At 37.0% G+C, this 16,862-nt stretch overlaps 1 protein-coding gene and 1 long non-coding RNA gene across 8 annotated transcripts in view; one reads left to right on the top strand and one right to left on the bottom strand.

Annotated features, from left to right (window-relative positions):
• Positions 1 to 16,862, bottom strand: part of LOC117998777 — a 170,951-nt gene that overhangs the window by 49,548 nt on the left and 104,541 nt on the right. The gene's annotated exons all lie outside the window — the stretch shown is intronic.
• The window catches only part of RIC8B (RIC8 guanine nucleotide exchange factor B), a 98,765-nt gene that overhangs the window by 49,652 nt on the left and 32,251 nt on the right, over positions 1 to 16,862 (top strand). For all 7 annotated transcript variants that reach the window (XR_004676075.1, XR_004676077.1, XR_004676076.1 and 4 more), the window contains exons 5-7: positions 8,621 to 8,849; positions 9,803 to 9,898; positions 15,166 to 15,310. Coding sequence is in view for 4 of the 7 variants with exons in the window: in XM_034987664.1 (XP_034843555.1) it covers positions 8,621 to 8,849; positions 9,803 to 9,898; positions 15,166 to 15,310 (470 nt within the window). In the remaining 3 variants the exon portion in view is untranslated. The remainder of the gene's footprint in view (positions 1 to 8,620; positions 8,850 to 9,802; positions 9,899 to 15,165; positions 15,311 to 16,862) is intronic.

Below are 16,862 nucleotides of genomic sequence, written 5' to 3'. Positions count from 1 at the left end.
CATCTCTGCTGTCTTCCTGAAAGTATTTTCAGCCCTCTTGTCCATAATCAGTAAGTTTATGCATAAACAGCCAAAAACAGTTACATGTAGATGTGGTTGTGGTTTTGTTTTATTTTAGAGAGAAGGGGGGAAATGGAAATGGAAATGGCCTAAACGCTAGAGAGGTAAGGAGAGGAGAGGGAAGGACCAGATCTGATTTAATTTATTTTAGCCTCTCAATCTTTCTTTCACTTAGCATATTGGCATCTACAAAATGCTTTCTTTTTTTTTTCTGCACTCAAAGAACCCATGTGTCTTTAAAAAGTACTTACCTCCCTGCCTTTTTTGTTGTTTCTTTGCTTAAACTAATTTATTTTATCTCGTATACTGAAGGAGACAATTTAGTACCTAATGATACCTCATTACAATCCTAGGCAATGTCTTTTTTTCCAACTTTATTGAGATACAGTGGACGTATAACGCTGTTTCAGTTTAAGGTATACAATGGCATTGATTTGATAGATTTACATATTGCAGAATGATTACCACCACAGCATTAGCTAGGCACAATGTCTTACACATGGCCAACTTTTAATTAATGTTTGAAAATTGAGGGGAGAGGAGATTGGGGGTGGGTAAAACAGGTGAAGGGGATTAAGAGGTACAAACTTGCAGTTATAAAATAAATAAGTCACAGGGATGAAAAGTACAGCATAGGGAATAAAGTCAATAATATTGTAATAATGTTGTTTAGTGACAGGTGGTAACTACACTTAAGGTGGTGAACATTGAGTTTGAGTAATGTATAGAATTGTCGAATCACTATGTTGTACACCTGAAATTAATAAAACATTGTATGTGAACTACAATAAAAAAAAATTTTTTTGTAGAAGTTTGAAAATTGGATGATTTCATTTTGGCTTCTACTTATTAACTGAGCACTTACTCTATGTTAGGCACTATGTGGAGCTCAAAAACAACAAAGATGAAAACAGTATAATCTGTGTTCTCCAGGGCTCACCAGCTAGGGGGTAAAACAGACATGTAGGTAAATAAGTGCAGTTATGTTGATGAGGGTTGTGTAGGACATAGACAAGCTTATATAGGTATATAGAAAACAAGAGAGTTTACTTTGGAGAGATCGGAGAAGGGGGGTCTTATTTTATTTTTTTGTTATCATTAAAGCTCCTAGCTCTTTTTTTTTTTTTAACTTTATTATGTTATGTTAGTCACCATACAATACATCATTAGTTTTTGATGTGGTGATCCACGATCCATTGTTTTCGTATAACACCCAGTGCTCCATATAGTACGTGCCCTACTTAATACTCATCACCGGGCTAACCAATCCCCCCTCCCCCCTCCCCTCTAAAACCCTGTTTGTTTCTCAGAGTCCATAGTCTCTCATGGTTCATCTCTCCCTCCAATTCCCCCCCCCCACCTCATTTTTCCCTTCCTTCTCCTAATATCCTCCATGCTATTCCTTATGTTCCACAAATAAGTGAAACCATATGATAATTGACTTTCTCTGCTTGACTTATTTCACTTAGCATAATCTCCTCCAGTCCCATCCATGTTGATGTAGAAGTTGGGTATTCATCCTTTCTGATGGCTGAGTAAATATTCCATTGTATATATGGACCACATCTTCTTTATCCACTCATCTGTTGAAGGGCATCTTGGCTCTTTCCACAGTTTGGCTATTGCGGACATTGCTGCTATGAACATTGGGGTGCACATGGCCCTTCTTTTCACTACATCTGTGTTTGGGGTAAATACCAGGAGTGCAATTGCTGGGTCATAGGGTAGCTCTATTTTTAAATTTTTGAGGAACCTCCACACTGTTTTCCAAAGCGGCTGTACCAACTTGCATTCCCACCAGCAGTGTAAGAGGGTTCCCCTTTCTCCACAACCTGTCCAACATTTGTTGTTTCTTTCCCTGTCCATTTTTGCCATTCTAACTGATGTAAGGTGATATCTTAATGTGGTTTTGATTTGAATTTCCCTGATGGCTAATGATGATGAACATTTTTCCATTTGTATGTCTTTTTCAGAGAAGTGTCTTTTCATATCTTCTGCCCACTTTTTGACTTGATTATTTGATTTTTGGGTGTTGAGTTTCAGAAGTTCTTTATAGATCTTGGATACCAGCCCTTTATCTGTAGTCTCATTTGCAAAGATCTTCTCCCATTCTGTGCGTTGCCTTTTTGTTTTGTTGACTGTTTCCTTTGCTGTGCAGAAGCTTTTTATCTTGATGAAGTCCCAAAAGTTCATTTTTGCTTTTGTTTCACTAGCTTTTGGAGATGTATCTTGAAAGAAGTTGCTGTGGGCAATGTCAAAGAGGTTACTGCCTATGTTCTCCTTTAGGATTTTGATGGATTCCTGTCTCACATTGAAGTCTTTCATCCACTTTGAGTTTATCTTTGTGAATGGTGTTAGAGAATGGTCGAGTTTCATTCTTCTGCATGTGGCTGTCCAGTTTTCCCAGCACCATTTATTGAAGAGACTGTCTTTTTTCCGTTGCATGTTTTTTCCTGCTTTGTCAAAGATTGTTTGACCATAGAGTTGAGGGTCCATATCTGGGTTCTCTGTTCTGTTCCATAGGTCTATGTCTGTTTTTGTGCCAGTACCATGCTGTCTTGGTGATCACAGCTTTGTAATATAGCTTGAAATCTGGCAACGTGATGCCCCCAGCTTTGTTTTTCTTTTTCAACATTTCCTTGGCGATTCGGGGTCTTTTCTGATTCCATACAAATTTTAGGATTGTTTGTTCCAGCACTTTGAAAAATGTCATTGGAATTTTGATTGGGATGGCATTGAAGGTATAGATTGCTCTGGGTAGCATAGACATTTTAACAATGTTTATTCTTCCGATCCATGAGCATGGAATATTTTTCCATCTTTTTGTGTCTTCTTCAATTTCTTTCATGAGTGTTTTGTAGTTCCTAGAGTATAGATCCTTTACCTCTTTGGTTAGGTTTATTCCGAGGTATCTCATGGTTTTTGGTGCTATTGTAAATGGAATCGTTTCTCTAATTTCTCTTTCTACAGTTGCGTTGTTAGTGTATAAGAAAGCAACTGATTTCTGTGCATTGACTTTGTATCCTGCCACATAACTGAATTGCTGTATGAGTTCTAGTAATTTGGGGGTGGAGTCTTTTGGGTTTTCCACATAAAGTATCATGTCGTCTGCGAAAAGAGAGAGTTTGACTTCTTCTTTGACAATTTGAATACTTTTATTTCTTTTTGTTGTCTGATTGCTGTTGCTAGGACTTCTAGTACTATGTTGAACAATAGTGGCGAGAGTGGGCATCCTTGATGTGTTCCTGATCTTAAGGGAAAGGCTCTCAGCTTTTCCCCATAGAGGATGATATTCGCTGTGGGTTTTTCATAGATGGATTTTATGAACTTGAGGAATGTTCCCTCTATCCCTATACTCTGAAGAGTTTTAATCAGGAAAGGATGTTGTATTTTGTCAAATAAAGCTCCTAGCTCTTTAACCTGATTCTTACTGTGAATAACAGTTATCTAGGTGAAGAGATAATTTTTGAACTATCACTGAGCACCATGCTAGGTGCTTGAAGGGCTCCACAGTGCATACTCTGGAGGAACATAAAGTCTAAATGAGGAGACAAGACAAATATTATGAAAAGTTAAAAAATAATTCAAGGCCATAATCGAAGAGCTATCACAAGATAGTTTTTGAGTAGTTTCCCAGTGAATTAATTGTCCAAATAATAATTGCTAATAGAATTTAAAGGACTAGCTCACTATGGTGTAACATGAGGAGGAAAGTCTTCCTTACTCATACTATACTTGTTCTCCATCCTCATCCAGACCTCTGGTCTCCTGGTGATTGCTGTTTCTCCTACCTATGAGCCCCCTATGGGTTTGCTTTCTTCCCTCCCTATTCTCAAGCATTGGTTCATCATTTCAACCTAATCTGTACGCCCTCGTTGTCATGTCCTGCCAGTCTTGAAGCACCCAACCCCAGAACCGGCAGGCCACCTTCTTTCTCCACTTCTGAACTCAGGCGGCTCAGTCCTGTGGGACAGTTTTACCTAACCCAACAGTTTGGTCCATCCTTTCCCCTGCATGCAGAGTTGTTTTTCAAAAAGCAGATCTCTGCTTAGAATCCTCTATGGCTCCCCTCTGTCTTTATGTTTAAGAGCAAGCTTGTATTGTCGTTTTGCATTTATTAATAATCTGCAGCCTTATTGGGGAAATCTATGTTTCCCTGGCTTCTGCACCTTTTTTGCCAGAATAACTCTGGTTTAAGGTCATCAGTAACCCATCTGGCTATAACCTACATCTTATCATGGCAGTCCCCTTTATAATACCCCTACCCCACTCCACACAGACATACATGTACTTTTCTGCTCTCATTGCCTACTAAGGCCCCTCCTTTAGAGGCCTTGTCCTTTGCTTTACACTGTATACTTAGCACCTAGCACAAGGCATAGTAAATATTTGTTGTGAAATGAAGTGAGGTTTAGGCTAGTCTTAAAGAATGAGAACATGCTAGGCAGGAGAACACATGGCCAAATACAGAAAAGAGTTTGTGTCTATGGCACGTTTGGAGAACAATGACCAGGTTGCTGTGGGTTAAAAAGCTATGCTTTGCTGAGAGCAGCATTCAGGGGTCTTTCCATCCATATCTTATCCAAAGTTTTCTAGACACTTCTCACCTGCAGCTGCTCCAGTCTTCTCTTGACTCTCTGGTTCTTCTACTGTTCTCTCTTGAATTTGATCTACTTGGGCTTTGGATCCACTGCTCCACCAGAATGGGTATTATTGAGGTCACTAGTGACTTCCATGTTGCTAATAAACCCAGTGGACATTTCTCACTTGTCATCTTACTTGATCTGTCCACATCATTTGACAACGTGATCACTCCATTTTTGCATATATACTTTCTTCCAAGATACCACCATACTATCTTGGTTTTCCTCCCACCTCACTAGTTGTAATTTCTTCCTCAATTCCTCAGCCTCTAAACAACAGAGTGCCCCAGGTTCAGCCCTCTTAGTTTTTCAGTCCATACTCATTCCCTCACTGATCTAATCCAACCTTTTATCTTCAGACACCATCCACATGCTAATAACTCCTCAGTTTCTATCTCTAATCCAGATCTCCCTCCCTGAACTTCAGACTCTTGCAGCTAACTTCCTATTAACATCTTCCCTTGGAAGTCTAATAGATATCCCCAACTTAACATATCCAAAATTAAACTCTTAATCTTCCCCTAAAAAGCTGCTTCTCTGGCAGTGTTTCGCATTTCAGTTTATGGCAACTCCAGCTTTCCACTTGCTAAGAAAGGCTAGAACTTGGATTCTCACGCTTCACAACTAGCCTGTCAAGAAATGTCTTTCAAAATATATCCAGATGTAACCACTTCACTGTTATCATCATGTTCAATCACCTGAATTATTATAGTGACATCCTGATTCTTCTCATCTTTGATGTCCTACCCTCTGTTCTCAATGCAGTAGTCAGAGTGACCCTTTTAAGGTAAATAAGAGTATATCACCAGGCAAGACCCTACAGTGGCTCCCACTTCACTGAGAATAAAATTAAATTATAACAGCCTCCAATACCAATCTGGCCTCCTATACCTATCTGATCTCCTATCCTACTCCTTTTCCTGTATATGGTGGTTCAGCAACACCAACTTCTTTACAGTTCTTCAGTTATGCCACTTTTTCTACCTTGGAGCCTTTGCTCTTGCTTTTGTTTCTGAAATGTTCTTTTCCCACGTAGTCCACATGGCTCATTCCCTCACTTCATTTCAGTCTTTGTTTAAATGGCACCATTTTAGTGAGGACTACCCTATTCAAAATTATAACCCACCTGTTCTATCTTACCTTCCTGGGTTTCTCCACCAGGCCACTTATCACCTTCTATCATGCTATTCAGTCATCTTACTTGTTTTGTTTACTTTTCATTGACTGTCCTCTCCATGCTGGAAAATAAGCTCCATAAAGGCAGGGATTTGTCTCTTTTCTTCATAAAACAATGCCTGACATAAGTAATAAATAATTACTGAATTGAGCTAAAATTAGGAATTTACATCTTTTGGAGAAAGTCTTTTGGAGATCTTAAGGTTCATTTAAATAAATTCTCTAGCCATAAAGAAAAGATATGTGAGCCCCAAATATAAAAAAGATATATTTGAACCGGGAAGATTTATTAATGGCTGTAGGTCTACATGTACCATTATCATGCTCCTCATTGTCATTTGGTATTAGATTATGTTTAGTCCAGGACTGATACAGGACTGGATTTTAGATTGCCTCCCCTCTCCCACAACTAACAAGGCTTTAATCAGGGCATTAAGGAGTTCTAAATAGGCATTGCTTTTGAATCTGCATATCAGGAGGGGGCTGGGAGCAGGAGTGGGAGGATGTCATGTCCCAGTGATTAATGATCTCTAGGAAGCTGAAAAGGGGAGAGTAATATACACAGTATTTCTACCCCCTGGAGTAGGAATGCAAACACCATTGTGCGGATCTGTGCATAGTCACTGACTTCCTGGTAGCTGGAGAATTTCATACACTCTTCTACCACAAATAAAACTGTCAGAGAAGTGACAGAGCTCAAAAAGCGGGCCTTCCTTACTTAAAAAGAATAGCTCAAACACAGTGAGCCAGAAAATTAATTTTGTAGTTGTTTGGAAACCCAGTTGTTTAATAAGAAACGAGAAAATGGGAACTTTCCTTGAAAAGCCTAAAACCTCCAAATATTTGTTGAATCAAACTCTACATTTGGTTTCTTAAATTTACTGGATTCCTGGAAACTGCTTATTTTAAATGAATTTAAAGGGAAACATTCCTTTGTAATGAAATACATTGTCTTAAACTTTTCAGTGTGGTCTCTATGGTAGATTTAGAGAATCATACTATCAGAGGACTCCAGTGCCTATTGCCCCGTGTGTTGAAAAAAAAAATCCTAACATTTCAAAATGGTTTATACAGTTTTAGAAAGTAATTCTATGGTAGAGTTCTTTTGTTTGTTTTCATCCCCAGTGAATCTGTGATATTTAACAACAGTTTCCAAATGCTTAAGTCAGAAGCGAAACATTTTTAAGTCTAGATAAAGAACTACAGATGTCTGCAAAAATTTTTAAAAGAAAGTTTGTGGGAAAAGCATTGTATTTCAACCAATTGTGATTTTTTACAAATAACCAAAATTAGGGCCATTGTTTAACAGTAGCAGGTAGTAATCACAGCAGCAGCAAGATTTTTCGTGGGGACCACCAAATAACTTGTATTTTACCAGGAATCATTCATTCATAGGATTTGTTATTTTTGTTCGTGGCTCAGATTTTTTTGATACCCTTTATGTTACTACCCATTGTTCTGCATTGTCTAATTTTTAAACTTTGATCTCTTATGAATATTTTTTTCCATAATATAAAAAGAAAGGAAGGAAATACTCATTCTTGGAGAAATGAGAGCTATACTTCAGATTGAAAGAAAAAAAATGAATGTGTATTTTATTTCTGTTTTGTTGCTGTTTACTTTTATTTTTGAGGTTGTCACTATAATCTAAATTAAAAGGAACTACTATGGTCTAAATTAAGACACAATCAGATAGATTAAGCCCTGAGTTTGGTTTCCAAGTGGTTAGACTTTTTGATTGCATTTGCAAGAGTTTATTTTTAGTCAGGATGTGGTTATTTTTAGATCTGCTTCTCTGTCACTAGGAAATGTAATGCCTGTCTTTCCATTGTTGTTTATCAGGAAGTTCTGAGGCACAGGCTTAGAAGATCCAGTTAGCAGAGAACACCACCTCCTTTTAGATGAAAGAATGTGAAATAATGCCTGAAGGAAAATCTGTTAATTGAGAACATGTCTAATTTTTAAATTATTAGTGTCACTTTAATCTCTTACACACTGAGCAACAGAACAAGATTTTTAGGGAATACCAAAAACACAAGGTTTGGGTTCCCCCTACTGGTGTGCATCCCAGGTGCATGTGTTCATTAATAAGGTAGCAGAAAGGCCTAGGGGATAAAGATTTGAAATGGCTATGTTGGCCTCTTTTAAAGAGACCTGATGATGAGAAAAGGAGGAAAAGCACCATTAACCATTTTCTGCTAATGTCTTTTTAAAAATGGGATGATCTAAAAATTGTATTTTTTATACGTAGAAAGAACAAAACTTAATCCTGTAATATTTGGGTTTTAATGTTGTTGCCTCTGTGATAAGCTGCTTATATACAGCTTCTCAGATGCTTTATGTTGTAATCTAAGGAATAATAAAACACCAGTAGCTCCACAAAAGGATTTAAAACCCCAAGGAAAAAATATAAGGCTAGCATTGTGTCATAATAAAATTAAAGGGCTGGTGTTAAAGCACACTAATTCCTATTTTAGCATTTCAGAAAGTGACATGGCATCATGTGATTGTGTGTGTCCATTTAACATCTGTTCTTTCTAATTTGTCATATGTGTATTTAAAACAGTTCTCTTTATTTTCTGTCTCTTAGTCAGTAAATGCCAAGTAATATTAAAGGCTTGTTTTGAAAAAGAAAAATTTTAATTGACTCCTAGAAGTCATTTCTGAACTTCTTATTATGTTTGCATTTTAAAGGACTATTGAATGAAATCAAAATATTGTATTTTTAAATTGCTTTTCAGCAATGCAGTCAACCTTTTAAGCAATGTTCCGGTCTCTTGTTTGGATGTTCTCATTTGTCCATTAACCCATGAAGAAACGGCCCAAGAGGCAACGACACTAGATGAACTACCCAGTGATAAAACAGCTGAGAAAGAAACTGTTTTGAAAAACAATACCATGGTATACAATGGTATGAATATGGAAGCCATTCATGTTTTACTCAGTTTTATGGAGAAGAGAATAGACAAGGTAAGGCTGATAAAATGGAGGCCTTGGGAAAATGTTTCTAAAGAATGTAAATGTGCCATATATGCAGACATCACAGGACATGATTTTTAAATTGAAACTTTTTTTAATAGCTGACATTTTGTGTGATTGTACCCTGGAAATCATTTTATTACAGTATATGATTAATTGCAAAAAACCAAGTGAATTTATTTGTTTAAAGCCAAAAATTTTGTTGATGCAAGACCAAAAGTGTGACTAGGGCCTGAAAGCAAAGGAAAAATTACTTTTCCATGTAAGTATTTTGTAAGACATAGAAGTAAAAATTATCCCCCCCAAAAAACTTGATGATAAATACTTTACATAATGCCTAAAAGCTATCTTTAAAAAAAAAATCATCAACTTTTCATTTGTTGTGAGCTGCTTATTTTCTCTTGTCTGTCACTTGCTTTGTCAGGTTAACTATATTAAAAGGCAGCAAGGTAGTGTGGGTGGGTCATCAAAACCTTTGCCTCATTTAAGCCCATTGGCTGAGCCAGTGAGGACCTCACAAAATGTAGGAAAATCCAAGGAGGATAAAAACGGACATTAATAAACATGAAGATAACTGATGGAATGGAAACATTGTTAGAAAAATAATTTCTTAAATAGTTCATAAAGCTTTGGTAACATAAAATGTTTCTCCCTCAAAAAAGGAGTATTAATATGCTCAGTTATACAGAGGAAGGTAATACTGTTAGAAACTAATACAGTGGGCACCTGGGTGGCTCAGATGGTTAAGCGTCTGCCTTCGGCTCAGGTCATGATCCCAGGGTCCTGGGATCGAGTCCCACGTCTGGCTCCCTGCTCCTTGGGAGCCTGCTTCTCCCTCTGCCTCTCTCTCTCTCTTTCTCTGTCTCTCATGAATAAATAAATAAAATCTTTAAAAAAAAAAAAAGAAAAAGAAACTAATACAGTATGTCTGATTTTCTTTATAGGGAAGCAGCTATAGAGAAGGTCTCACTCCAGTTCTCAGCTTATTAACAGAATGTTCCCGAGCCCATCGAAACATCAGAAAATTTCTCAAAGATCAGGTAACTGCTTAATGCAAATTACTCCTCTTAGTTAATCTTCTTATATATGGTTTTTAAAAATAGAATTAATGAGTTGCATTCTTTCATAATGGTTTTCTTTCATATAATCAGAAACTCAGAAAAGTTAGTTTTAATCTTTGAAATCTTCCTAATCCAGAAAAAAGTATTTTTTCTGAGTCATTCATTCACTTATTCAACAAATAGTTGAGATCTACTTTGTGTTGTCTTCTAAGCACTGAAAGACAGATGAAGTCTTTGCCTTGTGGAGTTTACCTTACAGTGGGGGAACAAAAAGGAAATGAATACATTTATGTTATAATGTCATGTAATGATATGTTCTAAAGAAAGACAGCAGGAGAAGGGGAGTCTTAGGGGAATGGGGAGGGCCTCTCTGAGAAAGTGACATTTGAGCAGAAATTTGGATAAGTAAGAAAAGGATCTCAGAAAATCTGGAAGAGGAATGTAAAGAGAAAAAGTCAAAGTCCCTGAGATGAGAGGATGCTTTGGCATGCTTATGGAAAAGCAAGGAGGCTAGACCAAGTTGGCAAGGAGTAAAAAAAGTAAGCAAGAACCAGATGGCCTAAGGTTGTATAGGACTTGTGATTCTCTTCTAAGTGAGATGGGAAAGCACTGGACCATTTTGAGAAGGGGAGTTAAATGAAGGGGATGTCATTTATATTTTAAAATACTCTGCTACTGTATGTAGGATAGACTAGGAGAATGTGAGTAGATGCAAGGAGGCCAGTTGAAAAGAGAACTGATGGTGAAGGTTTGGAGTAGGATGGGTAGCAGAGTTCATGGTAAGAATTCTTTCCACCGCTGGTCTTCTGTCCATCTGCCCATTATCATATATCCTTTGTCTCCCCTTCTATCATAATGGGTGAATTGTCCCCACTTTCTTCTGAGGCCAGCCTCTGCACTTGTGCCCTGGATTCCTTTCCTTCTCACCTTCTCAGGAACTTTGCTCCTGCATTTATTTCCTCTCTTCTTACATTAATCTTTTTTTTTTTTTTTTTAATGTACTGGGTCATTTCTATCTTCACCCAAACACATCTTCCATCTTAAAAACAAAACAAAACAAAAAACCTTCCCTCAATTTCACTTCTCAAGCTGCCTCCCTATCACTCTGCTCTTCTTAGTGCAGTGTTCCCCAGAAGAGTTTTCCATACTCACCCTCTCTATTCTTTTTACTCATCTTTTTCTCCTGAATCCACCAAAATTAGGCTTTCATGCTTTCCACCCCACTGCAAAGGTGCTCCTCAAAAGTCACCAACCCAGTATTGCCAAATCCGATAGTTCTCAAATCTTTTTTTTTCTAAATGCATTCCCCCAATGCATTTTGATGTAACTGAGTATTCTGTCCTTCTTGAAATACTTTCTTCACTTGGTTTCTAGGACACAATAGGGAACCTCTTTGCAATGTCTGAGCGCCCCGAGACAATATTGTCTTTGTCTCCACTCCCACTCCCCTGGTGATCTCATTCAGCAGTCATGGTTTTGAAAATCATCTATATGCTGATGACTCCCAAATTTATATCTCTAGCCCTGACCTGTCCCCTCAGCTCCAGACTGACATAACAAGCTGCCTACTCATCTCCTCCCCTTGGATGTATAGTAGAGGTCTTAAGTTTAACATATCCCAAACCAAGCTCTTGATTTCCCATCCCTTCACCCTGTTTCTTTCCTTCTTTCCACATTTCCCCATACATGGTACCACCATTCACCCCACTGCTCTTTTTTTGCCATGTAGAATTTCCCTTGTTAAATGAACCAGCTTCATTTTCTCCCTTTATGTTTATGGTCAAGATTCAGTAAGCACCTTATTACATGTGAAGCACATTAGTAGATACTGATGCTAAGGAGAGATTAGAAAGTAGAGACTCTTTCTTTGAGGAATTTACAGTCCATTGGAAGAAGAGAGTAGTACCATGAAAGCATGAATAATCATTTAAATCAAATAAAATAGTTAATGAATTAAGGTCATTTCCAATTTGATTATTTTAAGACATTCTACTGTGACTAGGAGTACTTGGTAAAGAATAATAAATGAAAAATATTTTAAGTTTTCTATATTTTAGCTTTTTTTCATAGGAGATCCAGGTTCAATTGAACTGTTTAGATTTTGCTATCTCTGACCAAGATAGTAAAAAAAAACCTGTTTGTTAAACAACTTTATATGAAGGCCTTGGGCCACATATTATGTGGACACAAAGATTATTAGACCCACTTTTTGTCCTCAAAGAAGCACTACGGTATAAAGAGATTAAACATGACAGGTAAAGATGACTAAGATACAAGACACACAAAAAAATCAACTTTCCTTCTGAGAAAGATGCAGTCTAAACTATGATGATTAAGAAAGGCAGAATGTAAAGTAACAGATGATTAATTTTGGTAATAGTATAAATGGAATGATGGCTAATTAATTATTATGCCCTGTAGTTAATACCTGATTAAATCCAACTCATACATACCCAAAGGAAATTGATCTTAAGTATTTAGGCGGGTAGAAAAAGAACAGATGGTAGAAATTACTGACCCAGGTTGGGTTAGTCTGGAAAGGCTTACAAAAGAGACGAGATTCTGTGGATTTGAAAGAGGAAATGAACAAGATTTGTCAAAGAAAAGAAAGAAGATTGTTGGAGGGTAATATTTGGGAGGAAATAGAATGAGTCCATACAAATGCAGTTTGTCTGGAAGTGATATATAAGAATAAAAGCAACAAACTTCTATTTTAAAAAACTTGTTTTTAAGAAACCCAAAACATAGCTAACAAAATTTTGGAGTGATAACTTTTGTTAATAGATTCTTTACTCTGGAACAATAGGCACATGCTACATGAAATCACTTGTTAGATATCTCATTCGTCAATACATTCAGTATACAGAGACCATATAAAACTCAGTATGGTTGGCTGAATCAGATAATAAGGATTTACATTGCATAGCAATGACCTTGTGCTTATAGAGCATAGAAATCCTGGTGCTCTACCCTATCAGAAATACTGAAATATGGCTTCTGTGTAAATACTTTGGGTAGATGATTCAATTTTCTGAGATTTAGTTGCCATTTGTGTTCACAGCACCTCCAATACCTCCTGATACATGGTAGGCACTCAGTATAGAAAGAGAGAGAGGAAAGAAGTCAATTGAATGGACTAAATAAAATGATATACACATGAAGGGCCTGGCACAGTAAATTGACTTCGTTTTTATCCTCATTTCCTCTCATAGTGCCTAGCTTATAGAAGGCACTTTTAAAAAGATATTTGAGGAGTGCCTGGCTGGCTCAGTCAGTAAAGCATACAACTCTTGATCTCGGGGTTGTCAATTCAAGCCCCACATTGTGTGTAGAGATTACTTAAAATAAAAAAAGATATTTGAATTAATCCATTCTTCCTTCAGTCAACAAATATTTATTAAACACCTGTAATATGCCATGCACTGAGAGCAGTAAGAAATCCCTGCCCCCATGGCACTGACTCTTGTAGAAGAAGGCTAACAGTAAAGAAATATATACTGTTATCAGGTGGTGAGGAGTGCTGTGAGAAAGATTAAAATGGTTGGAGGAGGGTGGTGCACAAAAAAAGAGAGGTCATATAGGGTGGTCAGGAAATGTCTTCCTATAAGTGACATTTGAACACAGACCTGAAGTAAGGAATGAGCCATGCAAGTTTCTAGAGAAAGAGTTTCTGGGCAGAGGGAGCAGCAAACGCAAAGACCGTGAGACAGGAAAGTGAGGGGTGTGCGTAAGGGGTTCCAGGTAGGTCTGTGCGGCTGTAGCGGTGTAGGCCAGGAGTACAGTAGAAATGAAGTTAGAAAAATAGCAGGAAGCTGGATTATGTGAAAACTAATGGAGTTGTAAGGACATTGTTTTTCACTGTAAGATGAGAAGCCCTAAGAACTGGAGGACTTTGAGAACAGGAATGACATGATCTGACTTTCAGAGGATCCCTAGCTGCTTTGTAGAGAAGAAATCATTAGAAGGACCAGGATGAAAGCAGAGAACACTGAGAGGTTGTGGTAATAATCAGTCCAGGTGAGACATATTGGTAACTTGGATTTAATAATATTAGAGCGGGTAGTGAGAAGTGGCTGAATTATGGATATATTTCAGAGGTAGAAACAATATAATTTGCTTGTGGTTAGTTATGGAGTGTGAAAGAGAAAAGGCTATTTTATTTCCAAGGTGTTTGTACTAAACAGTTGGAAAAATAGACTTACCATTTAGTGAGATGGAAAACTAAGAAGGAACAGCTTTGGTGGGAGCATCAAGAGTTCTGTTTAGGACATGCTAAATTTGAGAGGCCTATAAAAGTCTGGAAGTCAGTAAAGAATCAAGATAGAAATATAATTTAGGGAGTTCTCAGTATATAGAGACCATATAATGCCATAAAACTGGATAAGATCACCAGTAGATTAAGTGAAAATAGTGAAGAATGTAGCCCAAGAGCTCAACCCTTGAATATTCCAATACTTAGAAAGAGGAGAAAGAGAATTGTCAGAAGATGCTGAGATGAAGCAACCAGTTGAAATAGGAGGAGATCCTGAAGAGGGAGCGGTCTGGGTGGATGAATAGGTGAGTGAGTGAGCAAAAAAACAGACAAACCAAGAAGTGTCCTAAGCCCTCTGTGGATCAATCAATCAAGTAGGGACGATAGTGATGTTACTACCTCCTTTGCAAGGTTACTGTGGAGATTGATTATAGAGAATGTATGTATATCCTCTATTATAGCAACTAGCACCTAGAAAGTATTCAGTAATTAATAGATTATATTAAAATAAAAAAATAATAAATTTTTTTATTATAAAATAAAACAAGAAAACCTAAGTACAGATTTTTTTAGTAAATACTGAAAATGCTGCAGGAATTACAAGAAGGGGAAAATCAATAGGAGTATAAGTATTAAGGAAGGCCCTGTGGAAGGAGAAACTTGACCCTGACTTTAAAATGGATTTTGATAGAGGCAGGCAAAGGCATTCCAGATGCTTTGGTGATTAAAAACTCAAACAAATTAGAGTATTTCATGGTGGTACAGTGAAGAGATGTTTCTCTTCAAATGAAATTTCATTACACGCATGAAATCATTTGAGGGTTTTGTTTTGTTTTGTTTTATCTGGAAGCACACCTATTTAGTTTTTAAAAGCTTTTTCCACTCTTACAAAACTGAGCTCCTAGACATTATAAGACTGACCAGTTGCATGGTACCATCCTCACTTACTCTAGTACCCCATGACTGATGATGGTTTTTGCATTTCTGCCATTAGGTTTTACCACCATTGAGGGATGTGACAAATCGACCTGAAGTTGGCTCAACTGTGAGAAATAAGCTGGTGCGCCTCATGACACATGTTGACCTTGGAGTCAAGCAAATTGCTGCTGAATTCCTTTTTGTCCTTTGCAAAGAGAGAGGTAGGTTAAACTCTCTTTGCTCTCTTTTTTATTTTTCAGAGGGAATTTGAAAGATCTTTCTGTTAATAGTGGCCGTATCATTCCACTCTTTTCAGAGCTTTCTCCTATCTTCTGTTAGAGGGCCTGAGGAGATATTAAAAATTAATAATTTAAAAACATTTTCTATATGCTTCTGAATTCATTGAGATGTGCAAACACACTCACATTAAACTTTGCCTTCTGTATCCTTAACCCACACTTCTTAATCTTGATGAGTCAGGACCTGGAGTCATTATGAAAAATCCACTTAAGTAATTCAGGTGCTACTTTTTTTTTTTAAGATTTTATTTTTCTAAGTAATCTCACTCAGTGTGGGGCTCAAACTCATAACCCTGAGATGAAGAGTCACATACTGTACCAACTGAGCCAGCCGGGTCCCCCAAGGTGCTACTATTTTGATAACCAGACACAGGCCTGTGTTAGTTCCCCTTTTTAATTCCTCTTGGAATTAAAGCTATAGGAGTCTTGGTTTCTTCACGAAGTTATTTTATCAATAAATAATTATTCAATGTGAGCTACATAACATACTATGGAAGTGAAAAAAGGAAGATGGAAAGTACAAAAAATGCCTAAGATAAACCCCTTACCCTTGAGATAAGGATAAGATAGAGGTAGAGAGAAATTTTAAAATAATTATACTACAATGTAATAAACACCATTCTGTAAGTATATATAAAGTGATTGTCTTCTGAGATAACATCTAACAATTTCAAATATTTCTTAAAATTATATGGGCAAAGCTCTGCAAAAGCAAGTTCTTCAAACAAGGAACTTCAAGATATCCGGATATTTTTACCTATTTCTTTTTTTAGCTCCTAGTTTTATAAATGTACTGGTATAAAAATCCCATCTAAGCAGATTTTGTATTCCACTTTTTTAAAGTACCTCAGTTTTGTGAGACATAATTTGGAGGTAGAAAATTCACTTCCCTCAAAATCTTAAGTTAGTTTAATTCTTTTTTTTACCCAGCTTTATTGAGACATAATTGACAAGTCAAGTTGTATATATTTGAAGAAGTGATTAACACAGGTTAATTAAGACATCTACCACCTCACATAGTTACTTTTTGTTTTTGTGTGTGTGTGGTAAGAATGCTTAAGACGTACTCTTACAAATTTCAAGTGTACAATACTATCATCTGTAGTCACCATGCTGTACATTTGATCTTCAGAACTTATTATAACTGAAGGCTTACAGCATTTGATCAGCATCTCCTCATTTCCCCTATCCCCAACCACCATTCTACTCTCTGCTTCTAGGAGCTTAATTTTTTTTTTATTTAAGATTCCACATATAAGTGAGATCATACAGTATTTGTCTTTCTCTGGCTTATTCACTTAGCATAATGTTCTCTAAGTTCATCCTTGTTATCAAATAGGATTTCATTCTCTGTCATGGCTGAAATAAATAAATACACAAACACACACACACACATACATCTCCTTTATCCATTCATCTGTCAGTGGTTACTTTTGCTTTTTTCCATATCTTGGCTATTGTGAATAAGCTGCAG

Source organism: Mirounga leonina, unplaced genomic scaffold (genome assembly GCF_011800145.1).
Source record: "Mirounga leonina isolate KUSES-001 unplaced genomic scaffold, KU_Mleo_1.0 Mir_418, whole genome shotgun sequence".
In the NCBI taxonomy this organism is placed as follows: domain Eukaryota; kingdom Metazoa; phylum Chordata; class Mammalia; order Carnivora; family Phocidae; genus Mirounga; species Mirounga leonina.
The sequence above is the reverse complement of the archived record's forward strand: the minus strand, read 5'-3'. Positions and strand labels throughout refer to the sequence as shown.